Below are 19339 nucleotides of genomic sequence, written 5' to 3' on the forward strand. Positions count from 1 at the left end.
AAATCTTGAAAAATATTTCATTTCTGATAAATATATTTTGAACACACACATATTTGTCGGTTTTCGAACTGAGTTGCCACATACCAATTTGAAGGTTTTTCATAGCATTATTGAATACTTTTATGACTTTCTTCATCATACCATTATCTTATTTAAATTTTTTTTTTAAATTTTTTCTTACAGATTTCAAGGGTCTGAAACCGCCAAAAGTGCGTGTGCGAAAGATGAAGAAAAAAAGTGCTAAATCGCAACCGTCTGCGTCCCAGTGAAAAGTGTGAAAATAAATAAGAAAGAGCAAGCGTCGCTCCCAAGTGTGATATCTTAACCGCTAATCGTGCGTTAAATCATCTTCCCTTTCCCAAGCCTTTTGAATAAAGGAAAAATCTGTGAAAAAAGCCAAAATCGAGCCAAAAAAAATCATGATGAGCTCGACCAAAGTGTTGCTGCGGCTGGTGCCGACCCTGGCGGCGCTGATCCTGGTCGCGGCCGGCGCCCACTGGGACCACGCCGTCGATCTGGACGAGAACTATCGGCTGCTGTGGAGTATCAACAATCAGGACATCACCTTCGAGGTGCAGGCCCGGACCCTGGGCTACGTGGGCCTCGGCTTCTCGACCGATGGATCGATCTACGGCGCCGACATCGTGATCGGTTGGGTCGATAACGGGCAGGTCCACTTTCAGGTAAGGAGAAACGGGAGTTCAGTTGATGAGCCGGTTGCGTGACGGCTGCCTTTCGTTGTTGTTTGGTCGTTTGGGGACGTCAAATTTAGAGGCTAAGAAGCCGGAGAGCGCGGTTGGGGAAGTTGTAGATAATTATCGATTTTTAGAGAAAGTTTTCGGGGATCTTCCCTCGAAGCGACGACGCGTTGTTGTCGGTTGAATGGCGTTCTGCCCCAAGTTTTGAGTTCATTTTTCTTAATAATTCTTTGTGAGGAACGGGTTTTTTTCCCTGTCTTTTCTTATTATGATCCAGCGGCGGGGTGTAGATCTCCGGAGCACGATAATTTAGACGTGAAGATGGTATCTTTGGGGGCAACAACATCGCGAGCGGACGGATCTCTTCTCGCTCGGAAACCGTTGTTGGTTCGGGCTAATTTAAGAATTCCGCCCACTAAAATGCCACACGGAATGGTGATGGGTGAGTGCGTGACTGAGCCATGTGTATGTTGGTCTCGCGATGCGCATAGAGAACCGCGAGGGGTGATCAACGTTCGAAAGTCTGTCAAGGCTGCAGCCCGACACGATTCGATGCTAGTCGCCGCGTAGAAGACAAACATTTCGCAAATGTGCACTCAATAATTATCGCGCGCGCTCCAGAAACTTTATGAAATGGTAATGAGGCTGACACGATGCGGCGGACTATTTTTTTTTGCTCTTTACTTTCGCTGCTGAGTGTGTTTAAATCTTGGCATAGTTCTCGCGGCTGCTTGGTGGAGATGAGCCAGAAATGTAATTAATTTATGCATAAAAACCACATATAGTTGGAGGCCTCGTAGAGATAGCAATCTCTCGCCTCGCGATCCACGTTTTCCCTCGTCTGTTTATAATTTAATTAAGTTTATTAATGACGGAGTATTTTACTTCCCAACCTTCTTCGAATGCAAACAACTCGAGAGAAAACAATAAAATCGTTTCTTCGTCCTTCTCCAATTTTATTTAAAAAAAAAATATTGGTGGGTGTTTTTCTGGGATTGAACCATCCATCCCGATAATCAAACAAACTCAAACACAATTCAGATAAAAACGATGTACCTTAAACGTGGAGTACACGAATGAAATTAGCATCGTCGATCGTGAGCCAGTCGCCAACGCTCTTTGGACCACTTTTCCACCATTATTGGAAAGACCCTCCCGAGTGAGGTTCTAAAAACGTGTGAAACAACCACACATGTTGGGCGTTTCAAAATCAACACTTGCAGCAAGCAACTCGCTGCACTTGGGCGATGATTTTTTTTCTCTTCAATGAACAACACCTTCAAAGTTGCTGCTCAAATCACCTATTGGTTGTTTCGATCCGTAGGTTTTTCTTCGTTTTGATACACGTGTAGCTCCACGCGCTTAGTCGAGCAACAACGACGACGTGTGTGTGTAGGAGAACATCCATGTAGTACATCGTGTTATTCCCGGGGAAAAAGGCTTTGCCCTGGCTATGATGTTTGTTTTTCTTCCGGGCAGAACAACAGCAACGGCTACAACAAAACTCATGTTGACAGGGTGTTTGACGAGTCGCTTTGCGGAGGAAATCGGGAACGCGATCACGCTGGGAAATGGGCCGGCACTTCGGTTGACCCTCTTTAGCTTAGGTTGAAACCTTAACCAATTTTTTTTGTTTAAGAAGTTGATTTTTGACGGTCGCCATAAAAGTGAAAAATCTTTTAGCCGTCATTAAAGTACATGGTTGAATGAAAACTTATGAAAAACGACGTTGAAGCATTTTTTACTATATTTTGACGGTCGCCATATGAAATTTTATATTTAAAAAAAGATTCACTGTTTGTTTTTTTTTATGATTGAATATTTCCCATCAATCTCATTCAGTTCAAGAAAAGTCATGTGAACACACGATTGCACACTTGTGCAAGTTTTTCGGCCCTGGAAGTCCGTTTTTGACGGTCGCCTTGGAAAGAGAAAACTTTCTCTGATTTCATTTAGGAAGCATTTCCCTTAAACAAAATTGATCGTACAACAAATTTAAAAAAATGTTGATGAAAATTTTGGACGGTCCCTGTAAGAAAAATGAATGTGTTAAAAAAATCGGTTCAGTATTTTCTGAATATTGTTCAAATTGTGTCGAATTTTTGTTAATTTTGTTTGCGAGCACCTTTTTTTTAAATTTGGAGAGGTTCAAAAGTTTGACAAAAACCATTCCCGGTCTTGAAAACGGCTACACACCAAATCTCACGATGATCAGTTAAGTAGTTTCTGAAAATTTGTCGAATTGTGTCGATTTTTTAAATTTTCGTATGGGAGCAACTTCCTTTTGAATTCGGAGAGGTTTGCAAGTATTAAAGAAACCATTCTCAGCCTAGAATACGGCTACACACCAAATTTCACGTTGATCGTTTAAGAAGTTTAATTGTCCCAAAATTTTGGAAATTTTGTATGGGAGACCCCTCTCCCTCTTCGATTATGAGTGGTTAGAAAGTATTATAAAAACCATTTTCGGTCTGAAAAACGGCTACACATCAAGTTTCACGTTGATCTGTTCAATCGTTTCCGAAAATTATTCGAACTGTGTCAAATTTTCGTAAATTTTGTATGGTAGCCCCCTGTCTTTGGATTTAGAGAGGTTTGAAAGTAATAGAGAAACCATTCTCGGTCTTGAAAACACCAAATTTCACGTAGATGTGTTCAATAGTTTCCAAAAATTGTTCGTATTATGTCCAAATATTGGTAATTTTGTATGGGAGACCCCCCCCCCCTTATTCTTTGATTAAGAGAGGTTAAAAAGTTTTATAAATACCGTTTCAGGTCTGGAAAACAACGACACACCAAATTTCAAGATGATCGGTTTGGTAAATTTTGAAAATGTTTCGATTTGAGTAAAATTTTCGTAAATTTTGTATGGGAGCCCCAACTATTTGGATTCGGAAAGTTCAAAAAGTATTACAGAAATCATTTCCTGCCTTGAAATTGTCAACACATCAAATTTCACGATGGTCGGTTCAGTAATTCCCGAAAATAGTTCGAATTGTGTTAAAATGTTGGTAATTTTATATGGGAGCCCTCTCTTTTTTTTATTCGGAAAGGTTAACAAGTATTACAAAACCATTTCCAGTCTTGAAATCGACTACACAACAAGTCTCACGTTGTCGGTTTAGCAGTTTCCAAAAATTTTTCGAATCGTGCCAAATTTTTGTAAATTTTGTATGGGAGCCCCCTGTTTTTCGATTCGGAAAGGTTTAAAAGTAATATAGAAACCATTCTCGGTCTTGAAAACCGCTACCCATCAAACTTCACGTTGATCGATTCAGTAGTTTTTGAAAATTGTTAGAATTGTGTAAAAATTTGGAAATTTTGTAAGAGAGAGCCCCCCCCCCCCCCTATTGGATTAAGAGAGGTTAGAGAGTATAAGAAAAACCATTTCCGGTCCTGAAAACGGCTGCTCGTCAAATTTTATTTGGATCGGTTCTGTAATTTTAAAAAATTATTCGAATTGTGTTTAATTTTGGTTAATTTTGTACGGGAGCCCCCTTCTTTTGGATTCGTAGAGGTTCAAAAGTATTATAAAAACCATTTCCGATCTTGAAAACGGCTTCAACCCAATTTTCTCGTTGTTCGGGTTCAGAAGTTTCTGAAAATTGTTCGAATTGCGTCAAATTTTTGTCATTTTGTATGGGAGCTCCCTCCATTTGGATTTGGGGAAGTTTAAAAGTTATATAGAAATCATTCCAAAAACGTCTGCACACCAAATTTCACGTCGATCGGTTCAGTAGTTTTCGAAAACTCTTCGATCTGTGTCATATTTTTATTTATTTTGTATGGGAGCCCCCTCTTTTTTAAGTCGGAGCCGTTTGAAAATATTTTAGAAACCAAAAACCCTGACATATCAAATTTCACATTGATCGGCTACTGAACCGATCAATGTCTAGAAAGTCTAAAGGGATCAGACAGACAAACACTCATTTTTATTTTTATTTAGGTGTGATTTCCGGAAACGGAATTTCAGATTGCGATATCGCTCTTATTGGCCAGGCTGGAAGTTTCTTCTTGTGAGCTGTTCGAAAAAAAATCAATAGGTATTCATATAATTCAGTCTAAAATTATTCTGTTGATTGCTCGGTATATTTTCAACATTTTTCAGAAAATTCCTTTAATTCCATGGAGAACTTTATTCTTGGTTCCCCTGAAATCTTGTGAACAACCGCACATACAAAGACACACATACAAAAAATCAGTCGATCTACGAAAACAAAATTTGTCAGGTCAGTGAGTGATTTCCCCAAGCTCATTGATAGCGGGAGCAAACTTTTCTCGGAACGTTTTCCCCAACTTTTTCGTTTCTTGTTCCAAGCAACTGACACGAACAAAAATGGAACGCATTTCCCAGAGATCCAAAATCAGAAAATGAAGCGTAAGGATGTCAATTTTTACAAACGATTTATTTCCGACAAACAAAAGGATGGAATGTTCTTGTTTTTTTCTTGGTTCAATTCGCTCGGATCGAATCTGCACTCGAAAATCGAGAACACTCAGCTAAGGATGAACAGAACCAAAATGCGAATCGTAATTATCGTCAAAAGAAAGAAAGTGCAAGCGGCAAGCGAGTCTGCTTCTGGGACAGCCAGAAGCCAGAATTTGCAGAAGCATCCTTCCCCCTTAAGTGGTTGCATGTTTTCCAGTTGTTTTGAGCGAAAGAAAAAGACCGGACAAACTTGAACCATTTTACTGGCCCGGTAATAAATCAAACAAATTAGAGGCTGAAAACGAACGGAATGGAATTTGCATTTTGGTTCAGCTTTCAAGGTGAGCAGCAGAGACACGCAAAAACTTAGTTTTTTTTCCTCGGAATCCCCGTTTCAGGGAGCCCGAAAACCGAACGGAGGCAAATCAAATCTGTTACCTGAGGCCATCGGTTGTCGAATCGGTTGTTTCCCCACCAAACCTATCCGAGGAAAAGGGACTCCTCTAGGTTAGGTTTTACGAGCTTCTTCGGAAATCATCCGAACCATTGCTATGTATCGAAATTAACGAATTTTCAAATTCCGTGATGGTGGCACTTGGTCGATCATAAATCTCCGAAGCGTTTGGTAGTCACCGAGAGAAGCCTTTAATGTATCGGATTTGTGAGTGTCCGACAAAATGGCAATAATGTGCACTGGTTTTTTTCTCCACTGCTCTGCGAAAGGTAAACTTGCTGTATCCTTGTCAGGGAGCAGTAAATTTCAATATTTCGAAGAAAAAAACGGAGGCTAAATTCTGGGTTTGCCATTGGAAAAGCAATAAGGCAGATCATAAATCCGGGGGCCCCCGTGTAAGATATTGCTTTCGGTAAACAAACAGCAGCCAGCCCAGGTTGTAAATCAATTTGAAGGTTTTTGAAAATGGCACCCGATTGAAATATTTGATCAACGAAATGGTTTTTGCCTAGGATTTTGCGAACCATTTAGGACACTAACGATTATTGTTAGGGCGTGAAAGCTTTGCCCATCAAAATCCGACGTACAACGACTCAGTTTTTGACGGTCGCCATGAAAAATAATATTCAACAACTTTATTCTAAACTGACTTCCTTTAGATATTTTTTCCTCTGAATACTATTTTGCCTTTCAAAGAAATGCTCAGCCTTTTGCGAAGCTAATTTTTTAATTGCTTATGATTCACGAGGGCCCCCATTGGTATGAGACTCACTGATGGAAGAAGTGCAGAAAAAAATGAAAGGAACCCGTTTCGCACAAAAGCCAGGCCAATTAAACTTCGCATGCAATGGCGGAATTATGCGAGCATTCATACTGGCAGCAATCAAAAGCGGATGCTTCTCAATCCAGCCGCTTTCCTTCTTTGGAAAGCTCTCTTCCCCGTCCGATTGTCGTCATAACCATCAAAAGGTATTAAAAAATATTGTATAAAAAAAGAACCAACAAATCGCCAACCCATTAGTTGCAACAGAGCCTCTTAGGAGGAAGAATTTACAAGAAAAAAAAAATCAGGCTAAAAGTGGAGCTGCAGCAGCAGTCGTCTTCTACGATTTACTGGTTGCTCCATCCAGTTTTGTGGCCGACTCACAACTTTGATCCGTTAAGCCTGCAGGAGAAAAGGGAGAAACTCACATGTGCAAGTTCTGGACAGAAACGTCCCCCCGTTTTTTTGCCACAACCTAAGAAACCGAGAAACCGGTAGCCGGCGAAAGCTAACGTGCCGGTTTTACGACTCGGATCTGATTCTTCATAATATTTATTTTTTCTGCTCCCCAACTCCCGGAACCCTCCACTAAATGTTGGGCGCATTCGGTTCCTAAGAGAGACCCCAACCGCCTCGCGGCTCGCTTGGTGGAACCTAATGGGTGAAAATCTGCAAGCGTTTATAAAGATAACAGAGGCAAAAATTTAAAATTAAAAAAAAACCTAAAGCGAAACCGTTGCTGACCAAAGCGGATTAAGTTTTCGTGTTTCTGCTTTCGCCTGCTGCTAAGTTCATTTCCGGATTGGGAGCGTTTCGTTTATAAGGATGGTTGGTTGGTTGGTTGGATGGTCGGAATTGTTAAATTCTTATTTAAATTAATAACCTTTATGGTTGCCGAGCTTCGCGATTTGCTGACGACGTTTGGGACCACATCGTCATCATTGGCTTAGGGTTATTTGAAAACGAAGCTCGGGAACATGGTCCACGGTAAATGGTTTTGGTTATTCTTAAGGGTAGAATTATTTTTGTTACTGGTTTGGACCGTGGAGGGATTCATGTTTTTTTACCAATCGAAAATCACGTAACGTTTCTCAATTTTTTGACATCATTGAATTTCAAAAATTTGAAATCATGGCTGTTTCTTCAAAACAAATAAAAAGCTCTCAAAATTGCCAAAATCGTCCGAATTGTCACAATTGTCAAAATTGACAAAATTTTTAAAATTGTCAAAATTGTCAAAATTGTCAAAATTGTCAAAATTGTCTCAACTTGTCTAAAATTGTCTAAAATTGTCTAAAATTGTCTAAAATTGTCTAAAATTGTCAAAATTGTCAAAATTGTCAAATTTGTCAAAATTGTCAGAATTGTCAAAATGGTCCAAATTGCCAAAATTGACAAAATTGTCAAAATTGTCAAAATTGTCAAAATTGTCAAAATTGTCAAAATTATCAAAATTGTCAAAATTTGTCAAAATTGTCAAAATTCTCAAAATTATCAAAATTATCAAAATTATCATAATTATCAAAATTGTCAAAATTGTCAAAATTGTCAAAATTGTCAAAATAATCAAAATTGTCAAAATTGTCAAAATTGTCAAAATTGTCAAAATTGTCAAAATTGTCAAAATTGTCAAAATTGTCAAAACTGTCAAAATTGTCAAAATTGTCAAAATTGTCAAAATTAACAATATTGTCAAAATTGTCAAAATTGTCAATATTTTCAAAATTGTCAAAATTGTCAAAATTGTCAAAATTTTCAAAATTTTCAAAATTGTCAAAATTGTCAAAATTGTCAAAATTGTCAAAATTGTCAAAATTGTCAAAATTGTCAAAATTGTCAAAATTGTCAAAATTGTCAAAATTGTCAAAATTGTCAAAATGTCAAAAATGTCAAAAAATATCAAAAATATCAAAAATATCAAAAATGTTAAAAATGTCAAAAATGTCATAAATGTCAAAATTGTCAAAAATGTTAAAAATGTCAAAAATGTCAAAAATGTCAAATTGTCAAAAATGTCAAAAATGTCAAAAATGTCAAAAATGTCAAAAATGTCAAAAATGTCAAAAATGTCAAAAATGTCAAAAATGTCAAAAATGTCAAAAATGTCAAAAATGTCAAAATGTCAAAAAAAAAAAATGGTTTAAATTTTCAAAATCGTCAAAATTGTCAAAATTGTCAAAATTGTCAAAATTGTCAAAATTGTCAAAATTGTCAAAATTGTCAAAATTGTCAAAATTGTCAAAATTGTCAAAATTGTCAAAATTGTCAAAATTGTCAAAATTGTCAAAATTGTCAAAATTGTCAAAAATGTCAAAATTGTCAAAATTGTCAAAATTGTCAAAATTGTCAAAATTGTCAAAATTGTCAAAATTGTCAAAATTGTCAAAATTGTCAAAATTGTCAAAATTGTCAAAATTGTCAAAATTGTCAAAATTGTCAAAATTGTCAAAATTGTCAAAATTGTCAAAATTGTCAAAATTGTCAAAATTGTCAAAATTGTCAAAATTGTCAAAATTGTCAAAATTGTCAAAATTGTCAAAATTGTCAAAATTGTCAAAATTGTCAAAATTGTCAAATTTGTCAAAATTGTCAAAATTGTCAAAATTGTCAAAATTGTCAAAATTGTCAAAATTGTCAAAATTGTCAAAATTGTCAAAATTGTCAAAATTGTCAAGATTGTCAAAATTGTCAAAATTGTCAAAATTGTCAAAATTGTCAAAATTGTCAAAATTGTCAAAATTGTCAAAATTGTCAAAATTGTCAAAATTGTCAAAATTGTCAAAATTGTCAAAATTGTCAAAATTGTCAAAATTGTCAAAATTGTCAAAATTGTCAAAATTGTCAAAATTGTCAAAATTGTCAAAATTGTCAAAATTGTCAAAATTGTCTAAATTGTCAAAATTGTCAAAATTGTCAGAATTGTCGAAATTGTCAAATTGACAAGATTGTCGGGATTGTCAAAAATGTCAAAAATGTCAAAAATGTCAAAAATGTCAAAAATGTCAAAAATGTCAAAAATGTCAAAAATGTCAAAAATGTCAAAAATTTCAAAAATATCAAAAATGTCAAAAATGTCAAAAATGTCAAAAATGTCAAAAATGTCAAAAATGTCAAAAATGTCAAAAATGTCAAAAATGTCAAAAATGTCAAAAATGTCAAAAATGTCAAAAATGTCAAAAATGTCAAAAATGTCAAAAATGTCAAAAATGTCAAAAATGTCAAAAATGTCAAAAATGTCAAAATTGTCAAAAATGTCAAAAATGTTAAAAATGTTAAAATTTTCAAAAATGTCAAAAATGTTAAAATTGTCAAAAATGTCAAAAATGTCAAAATTGTCAAAAATGTCAAAATTGTCAGAAATGTCACAAATGTCAAAAATGTCAAAAATGTTATAAAAGTCAAAATTGTCAATAAACAATGTCACAAATGTCTGAAATATCAAAAATGTCAAAAATGTCAAAAATGTCAAAAATGTCAAAAATGTCAAAAATGTCAAAAATGTCAAAAATGTCAAAAATGTCAAAAATGTCAAGAATGTCAAAAATGTCAAAAATGTCAAAAATGTCAAAAATGTCAAAAATGTCAAAAATGTCAAAAATGTCAAAAATGTCAAAAATGTCAAAAATGTCAAAAATGTCAAAAATGTCAAAAATGTCAAAAATGTCAAAAATGTCAAAAATGTCAAAAATGTCAAAAATGTCAAAAATGTCAAAAATGTCAAAAATGTCAAAAATGTCAAAAATGTCAAAAATGTCAAAATTGTCAAAATTGTCAAAAATGTCAAAAATGTCAAAAATGTCAAAAATGTCAAAAATGTCAAAAATGTCAAAAATGTCAAAAATGGCAAAAATGGCAAAAATGTCAAAAATGTCAAAAATGTCAAAAATGTCAAAAATGTCAAAAATGTCAAAATTGTCAAAAACGTCAAAATTGTAAGAAATGTCAAAAATGTCAAAAATGTCAAAATTGTCAAAATTGTCAAAATTGTCAAAAATGTCAAAAATGTCAAAATTGTCATAAATGTCAAAAATGTCAAAAATGTCAAAAATGTCAAAAATGTCAAAAATGTCAAAAATGTCAAAAATGTCAAAAATGTCAAAAATGGCAAAAATGTCAAAAATGTCAAAAATGTCAAAATTGTCAAAAATGTCAAAAATGTCAAAAATGTCAAAAATGTCAAAAATGTCAAAAATGTCAAAAATGTCAAAAATGTCCAAAATGTCAAAATTGTGTAAAAATGTAAAAATTTTCCAAAGTTTTCATTTTGTTTTTAGTTTTTAAAATTATAAAAATTTCAAAATTGTCAACATTTTCTTAATTTGAAGATTTGTTTCGTGTTTTTTTAATTTTAAAAATTGTCAAAATTTAAAATAAAAATTAAAATTTTCAAAGTTCTAAAATTTTTAAAATTGTCAAAATTGGCTAAATTTCTAAAATTTTTAAAGTTGTCATAATTGTCAAAATGTTCCAAATTGTAAAAATTTCCATCATTTGAAAAAGTTTAAAAATTTAAAATCACAACAATATTTTCAAATTTATGTCGATAGAAGTCGATAATAATCGTGAATTTAACTGGATTGATAAAATTCGTCTAAAATCATCGAAACTGAGGCATTTACTTGAAAAACCCTGTTAGTGTTTCGCTTAAAACCACTCGAATGGAACTTCGATAAACGTTCCATTTTTGGAAGACGACCATTTGCACGTATGAAAATTACCCTTGATTTTTCTTCAGGAGGAGATACCTGTCCCCATTGACTTTGAAAGAAAACTTCTTCCGCGAAAGAAAATAAAAAGTTTAAAAGCGTGCTCGCATAAAATATTTATGGAAATCCTCTTTCGGAGTTTGTTTTTTTTTTCTTTCAACTTTGACTTCTTCTGGGTTTAGCTGACAGTTTCAAGTCGGAATCAAACAGTTTAAACCTTTTTCCGGAGTTTAGAAGAAAAAGCCACTTAACCAAGACCGGAAAAGGAAAACCGGAAGAAAATGTAAAAGTTTAATTTTCAGAGTTTAACTGCCCCAACTGGGGCAGCCAGGTGAATTTTCTTTAAAATGATCTATAAACTCTCCCTAGACGGTTTGAATGCTGTTTTTCTCAAGAACCACGTGAAAATTAACAATTTCTTCTTACCGGGCCGACAGGTCCCTTCGGAATGTTTTTCGGGGATGTTTCCCGGTTTCCGGGAGTGACAATTTGCATTTAGATTGAGTTGAATCGAGAACCTCCGGAGAACCACAAAACATCCGGGCTGGTATGACTTTCAATCTCAGGAAACAAAGAGGAATTCAATTGGGAAAGCCATTTTCAAGTCAAGATTACTTGGGCAACAAGTTTTATGGTCGTCGTCATCGTCAATGTTGTTGGGGAATCGGAAAAGTTTGTTTTTCCGGGTTCCGGGGCTCTCAGTCTCTCTCTCTCTCTCGGATATGGTCGTACGTTTGTTTTTTCGGTGTCTTTCAATTTAGGAATTCTAGCTTCCATCGATCCACAGAAAATGCTTCGTTCCCAAAATGTCAGTTTCCTTTGCCTCTGTCTGACATCATAATTTGACACACGAGAAGTTGTGTAGTTCGACAATGGATGATGATACATTCCGGATGCCAATGCTCGTTGCCTGTCCATCTAGGGTTCGTTCCGTCTGACAGGAAAGAGTAGAAACTTACATGCGAGTGTGCTGTATGATCTGGTGCCCGGATGGGTGAAAATTGGAAAATTCTTTCAGGGGAAATGGCTTTTCCGAGAGGGAAAGACGCCGGAGGAAAATAAGCATTACCTTTCTATTTTCTTCGGAAACAATGACTTCCTTCCAGTCATCCCTCTGTTTATCGGTCCATCGCGGAATTGAGGACACCGGAATTGACAGTGACATGCGAATGATTCCAAGTCAAACAATGCAGAGATGTATTGGGATGGAAAAAAAAACCCCGATGGAAGCCATCCCGGATGGACAATTCAAAGGAAAGAAATCGAATTTTGTCCATCATCATCCCCGGCAGACGCTTTTGATGGTTTCCCAGGGAAAATTCCTGCGAACCGCGGATTAACGTGCGCGTAAGCCTTGACAGGTGCGCTCCCGCGGTTCTGCATAAAAGTCAAACCCAAGATAGATATGATAGAAGATAGGGGAAAAAAACAGACGAAGTAAACCTCAACACAAACCGGACTCCACCGATTTGCATACGGCGGATGCTATCCGGTCGTTTCACATGAAGGTTATGTTGCACAAATACTTCCGGTTCCGGTGGAAACAACTGAGACTAGACTTCGGGAAGCCGGGAAGAAGACGAGAAACGAACACAGAAAGTCTGCTCCGGAGATATTAGAGTCCTTTTTTACCGTTTTTTTTTTCTTCAAAACTCTGGAAGTGTGAGGGAAACGTAATACTGAGCGCAGCTTCCGGCTGCCTGTTTCGGACGAAAGCGGCAACCTCAGACGAATTTACAATGAAGATTTTCAGCTTCCTTCCCCTACAAAGTGTACTCCCCATTCTTTCAAACTGTTGAAATGCTGGGTCAGTTTAGTGGTTCGGTTCCGGGACACCAGGTGTGTGCGTTTTTTTTGTCTCGGAATCTGGGAAGGAGGAACACTTGCAATTCTACATCATCACTACACCAAGTGAAGAGTACGCTTTTTTCCCCACTCTTACTTCAGAAAACGAAGGGTTTTTGGGCAGCAGGAGGATCGTAAAACTGTGAAAGGAAAAACAGTTTTTCGGAAAGCTCCGAGTTTGCCGACCGGAATGGGAAATTTTCCGGACCCAGCCAGTGTCTACGTAGCTACTAACAACATTGGTTTGTGGTTTTGCTGCATTTGTTTTGCGTGGATTCCAGACCGAGATGGGCGCAGGTGGCATCTGGCTGCAGATTTGTATATGCAATTTTCGGGATAAGTGCGCGGTGAATTAAATTGGTTCCGGGCTTCGCAGTCTCTTGGCCTTTGAAAATTTTAGTCGTGAAAAAGTTTCAACGATTTAAAGAACGATGGCTAGAAATTTACCCCATGTGCATAAAAATCCTCGCCTTAGGACAACTTTGAAAGATATTTTACAATTTGTTTGAGAGGAGGACGTTGCAGGAACATTGTTAAAACCTGAAAGCAAAATTTCAGTTTGACGTTCTTATTTGCTCGACTTCAACAGCTTCTACTCATGTTTAAAATTCATATCTTCCCCAGAAATTTTCTTTAATTAATAAGGATTGTCCCAACTGCTGTAGTGACCCATTTTCATAGCCGCGCAGTGTTCTCATGTTCATCAGCACCATCGAGGGAGCATCTTGAACGCGCAACTAACGAGTTCGCATAAGTTTTTCCAAAAGACGAGGACGACGTCACCATCATCATAACAAGAACGTTAACCCTCGCAGCTTTGCCTTCCACCCAGGACCTTCAAACTTTCGTCCTTGTCCCAAAACTTCGACAACGTGGCAACAATCGTTTGTAAAATTGCATATCCCCAAAATGGCGAAGCGCGGATCTCCCAGCCGACTCGGCAGGACTCAGATGGTGCAAGCAAACGAGCTCACTTTCCCCGTCTCGTTGTCGTCCTCGTCAAGAGCGAGCAAAGTCCCGCAAAACCCGCGAGCAGAATACCAAGGATGGTTATGATTATTATGGTGCCACCCACACTCCGTTTTTCCCTCTCCAGCCCCCGACAGGAGTTGGTGCTGGTTGCAGTCAACAAATGAGAAATCACGAGGGAACACAAGTTTTCCACTACTGCTGCTTGCTAGTTCTTCCCTCGGAACAATCTCCACGACAAAACGTGGTCGGGGGAGCGAAAAACTTCTCGTGTTAGCAAATGGCAAATTATTATTACCACTGTTATTGTCTCTCTTCGCCCAGTTTTTTTGCCCCTTTTGCTTGGAAAACCCCGAAAACTTTTTCCCTCGAAGACTCTTTCTCTTTTAATGGTAGAGTGAAACAGTTCAAATGTCACTTTATCTACTGATATGGATTTCAGGAACAGATTCAATTAAAAAGTCCGACAGTCGCTCTTATCCCCTGGCTAACTGGTGCTCGGAATGGGACCGGAAAATCTTTCCCCGGAAGCATCCATTTCCTAATTGAAATCACGAAAATCCCAAACCAACAACATCTCGGCAACCGCAAGTCTGGGGAGGGCAACAGAGAAGTACCAGCACACTGATCCCTTCATTAAACCCACCTCGTTCTTCGGTCCTGCCGTCCGGCAAAAGGATGGTCTCCCGGGGAATTCCGGAGCGCCGTCTTCGTCGATGGTCCATGTCTGCAGGGATTATCCTTCCGGACGGCGGCTGAGACCAGTAATGCGGACACTGCTGGCAAACAGGAATCCCTTCCCCGCTTCAGCTCTCTGAAGAATCAAATTGTGGTTGTAATTTATTGATGGTCCAAATCCTCTAAATGGTCTCGGCTTATCAGTGTCGAGAACACCTGAATTGGATTGGGTTTTGTTGGTCACACCAGGATGATAGTTGAAATTTTTCGGGAGAAGGAGCCGAAAAAAAACAATGAGGTCACCCAATCATATGCTATTTACTTGGCGACCGTTAAAAACAATCAGAAAAATCACTCACACGGGACCTCAATCGATTCCAATCAAAGCTTTGCGAGGCAAAACAATTTCCAACCTTCGGTTCCAATTAACCGGCGTAAAATCCCGGGTCCAGGAAAAGGGTAGGACTCGGTCCGCTCCTACCGAGAATTCATCAAGACAAATCGACCGAAATTAGCGCACTGGCTGCTGTAACGTCATCGGCACACATCGCGTTCGACTTCGACGAAATTCGAAACACCGTCACCGGGCGGCAGCGTGGGTTCGTTCATTCTATTACGCTTTCACTCTTTGTTTGCATTCCCTGCCACCCGAATCGGATTTCTCGGAATCAGCCGCCTCGCTGAAAGATGTAACTGGAGCGTTTATCTGAATCAATTTGTTTTGAACGCGGGGATGATTTTCGACGGCCGCCCGATTTTGTTTCGAAATTTCCTATAGAAACACACAATGAAGTTTCATTTTATTTTAATGAAATTTTGACCAAAATTGAAAGGTTTGACGACTTTAGCGCTCTCAGAAGCTTTCTATCAGCTCAGAAGATGAACATATCGCTATCCTCAACTTTTTTTTTCAAAACAATCATGATTGTCGCCTCAAGTGCCCTCAAATTTCGGTTTTCGTCCGCTGAAGCGTGCACGCCTTTGGTTAAATCGCTCCTAATAAAAGTCATGATTACAGCAATCAAGCTTCTTCAGTTGAAACCCTTTCCGAAATGTGTAGATATTTTTTTCTCAAATAAATATGTGACTGTAGCATCTCCAGCCGCAAACAGAGTCCCACTTGAACGAGACGCTCCAAGCGCAAGAACTCCGACAAACATATGAGCGCCCCGAGAATCGTCATAAACGTCAATTGACTTGAATTCGGTTCGTCTCGATTCAATTTAAACGGTAGCAGAAGGCAGAACGAAGGCCCCCGGCGCGGCGGCGGGTAGTTTGGGGAACGTCAACGAATTGATTGCAGCAGCGCGATACACTTTTTCTTGGAAGTAATTCGGTTCAAGTGCGGCGGCACCCCTTCTGAGCGCCGAATCGATTTGTCCTTGTCAATTTTCGCGGGCAGCACGATAGGAACAATCAAACCTGCGAGAGATGCTCATGGGCGCTTAATCAATTATGATAAATTTTTTTCTGGAAATCGGCTGTTGGAAGATGCCAAAAATCAAACCAACAACAACGGCTGCTAACAAGATCGTTAGTTGCGCTCCACCGGAGAGCAATCGTAATATGGGCGCCCCCTCCTGCGCCAACCGGAAAAGCTCAGCGGAGCATTTCGACCCACCGAAAAATTGAAAGAAAAAACCCCGACTGGGAGGAGTTTCACGCGTTAATACACACCAGCACTGTCGGAAAGAGACAACGCGTACCGGTAATAATAGCAAGCAACAATCCAAAAAGCAAAAATAAAGAACGCCCAAATTACGGCAGCAACGAAAAAAAATAGAAAAGAAGAGCCACCCCCTCACCTCGCTGTAAGCTGAAGTGGCTCAGCTGGAGACCCCCCTTTTTTCGAAAAAAAAATTCCACAATTTGCATAACTTGTTATTCCATTTGGTGCTGACTTTGTGCGTCGTTGTTGTTGTCGTCGTCGGTCGCTTCGTTCTTGTTGGGCTTCTTTTGTTTTTCTTTGTGATTTCGGATGTGAGTTGCTTTGAATTGCGGAAAAGTTCCCAACGCGCCCCGAGCCGGGGAAAATGGCGGCCGACCGATTTTGGGAGCCCCCTCCCTCCAAAGTGGGTGGTGTTAATTCGATGAAGACCCCATGGAGGTTTTTCCCGGAAAGAATGGTTTAAGTCTGCACTTATGGGGTACCTTATAATGTGACTCAAAGCTACACCCACGGATTAGACGCCACTTCAATGATAAGCTTCCTTGGAGGTGGAATTATCAGCATAAGATTCTATGCCGGATCGGCATTAACGAGCTTTCTAATAACTAGCATTGTCCTTCCGGCTCAATGACATTGCATATGTCTGAAAAAAAAAAATAAAAACTTACGTTTGCTAACCGACTCAGATGGTGCACTGGAATAAGATATCGGACTGGCAAGCCGAGATGAGTTGTTTCAGTGAGTTCGATTCTCACTATAAATTTTTTATCGATGAATTATCCAATAGTAGTCATGAATCATTTAGCTTGGGAGTTCGACTTTTTAAAACAGTAGTACTTTTTCAATCATACCATCTTGGGTACAGTATACTTTTCAGTGCATTTTCGGCACAGAGAATTGCTTAATAGGATTTTTTTAACCTCTTCTATGTGTGTATGTGAAAACAGATGCTTCTGCTGGGTCGAAATTTGACATGGCTCATTTTATCAGACCTAGAAAATATTGAGCTTCCAAGGTTTAATTCTCAGATGCTTTGCTTAATTAAGTCTTAAATGGCAAGAAAAACTGTATAAGGGAACTATTTAAGAATTATTCCAATCGTAGAAAAATAGTTTACTGTCAGAAGTCGATGATTTTAAAAATTGTGTGGAATTTGTGTGTGTATTTTTTAGTTTTTTCAAAGCATTTCAGAAAAACTGGTCGAGTTGATTACTAAGTTTATCATAAAATGGTGAGGAATATTGTCGTTTATGGAGCCACCAAAAATAGTTTCGATCGGTTGAAAATTTGAAGTGATATCTATATTTATATGGTCAACTTTACAAATTTGTGTGTGTTTTTTGGTTTTGTCCATATTATTTAAGCTAAAGTTGGCAAACCAAAATTGCTCGATTTAGTCTCAAATTGTAAAAAAAACTATCGTTTAAGACGTTACATAAAATCGCTTCTTTAAAAATTGTTGAAAACTCAATTAGCTATAGGTAAAATTCATAGATGTGTGTGCGCCTATCTTTCCATGTTTTTCTGTTATTTTTTCTGAAACTTGACCGATCATTTGAACTCAATTTTGCTTCAAATTATAAGAAACACTTTCGTTCATGGAGCTTTCAAAAATTGTCGAAATCGTATGAAAATCAAAAGAGATATCAGTAATCTAATCGATAATTGACTAAAATGTGTGTGATATGTCTGTGTATTCGTTGATTTTGTTCACATGGTTTACACAATTCTGGGCAAGCCAATTTTGCTCAATTTAGGCTCAATCGATGAAGATTGTTGTCCTCCTTAGAGCTACTAAGAAATACTGAAACCGGCTAGAAATAAATAGAGTTATAAGCAATATTAAAAAAGCAACTTTTTCTTTTCAAAGACTATCACATATTACCAAAATAGTTTTAATCGGTTGAAAATATATGATTTGAACCAAACTAGGCTAACCTAAGTTGCTCAGTTTAGTCTCAAATTGTGAAGAATACTATCGTTCACGACGCTACTTGAAATCATTGAAAAATTGTTGAAAATTTCATTAGCTACAGTTAAAAACAAACATGTGTGTGCGCATCTGTCCATGTTTTTTCTGTTATTTTAACTGAAACTTGATCGGTCATTTGAACTCAGTTTTGCTTCAAATTACGAGAAACCCTTTCGTCCATGGAACGTTCGAAAAATGTCGAAATTGTAAGGAAATTAGAAGAGATATCAGTAATCTGATCGATGGTTTACTAAAATGTGTGTAATATGTCTGTGTACTAATTCATGTTGTTCACATGGTTTACACAAAACTATGTGAGCCAATTTTGCTCAACTTGAGCTCAATCGATGAGGAGTGTTGTCCTCCATAGAGCTACTAAGAAATACTGAAACCGGCTTAAAATAAATAGAGTTATAAGAAATATTAGAAAAAGCAACTTTTTCTTTTCAAAGACTATCACATTTTACCAAATAGTTTCAATAGGTTGAAAATATATGATTTGAACTAAACTAAGCTAACCAAAGATGCTCAATTTAGTCTCAAATTGTGAAGAAAACTATCGTTTACGACGCTACTTGAAATTATTGAAAAATTGTTGAAAATTCAAATAGCTACAGTTAAAAACAAGCATGTGTGTGTGCATATCTGTCAATGTTTTTTCTATTATTTTTTCTGAAACTTGACCGATCATTTGAACTCAATTTTTCTTCAAATTATGAGAAACACTTTCTTCCATGGAGCTTTCGAAAATTGTCAAAATCGCATGGAAATCAAAAAAGATATCGGCAATTTTATCGATGGTTTACAAAAATGTGTGTGATATGACTGTGCATGAATTGATTTTGTTCACACGGTTTGCATCAAAACTGTGTGAGCCAATTTTGCTCAACTTGGGCTCAATCGATGTAGAGTGTTGTCCTCCATAGAGTTACTAAGAAATAATGAAACCGGCTAGAAATAAATAGAGTTATAAGAAATATTAAAAAAGCAACTATTTCTTTTCAAAGACAATCACATATTACCAAAATAGTTTTAATCGGTTGAAAATATATGATTTAAACTAAACTAGGCTAACCAAAGTTGCTCAGTTTAGTCTCAAATTGTGAAGAATACTATCGTTCACGACGCTACTTGAATTCGTTGAAAAATTGTTAAA

General features: G+C 37.4%; 1 protein-coding gene across 1 annotated transcript in view; it reads left to right on the forward strand.

The window, feature by feature from the left end:
- LOC129747565 (MOXD1 homolog 2-like) overlaps positions 1–19339 on the forward strand; it is a 61563-nt gene that overhangs the window by 20300 nt on the left and 21924 nt on the right. The window contains exon 2 of the mRNA XM_055741845.1: positions 184–683. Within this exon, the coding sequence (XP_055597820.1) occupies positions 420–683 (264 nt within the window). The 5' untranslated portion in view covers positions 184–419. The remainder of the gene's footprint in view (positions 1–183; positions 684–19339) is intronic.

The sequence above is a fragment of the Uranotaenia lowii genome, chromosome 2 (genome assembly GCF_029784155.1).
Source record: "Uranotaenia lowii strain MFRU-FL chromosome 2, ASM2978415v1, whole genome shotgun sequence".
NCBI classification, from domain to species: Eukaryota; Metazoa; Arthropoda; class Insecta; order Diptera; family Culicidae; genus Uranotaenia; species Uranotaenia lowii.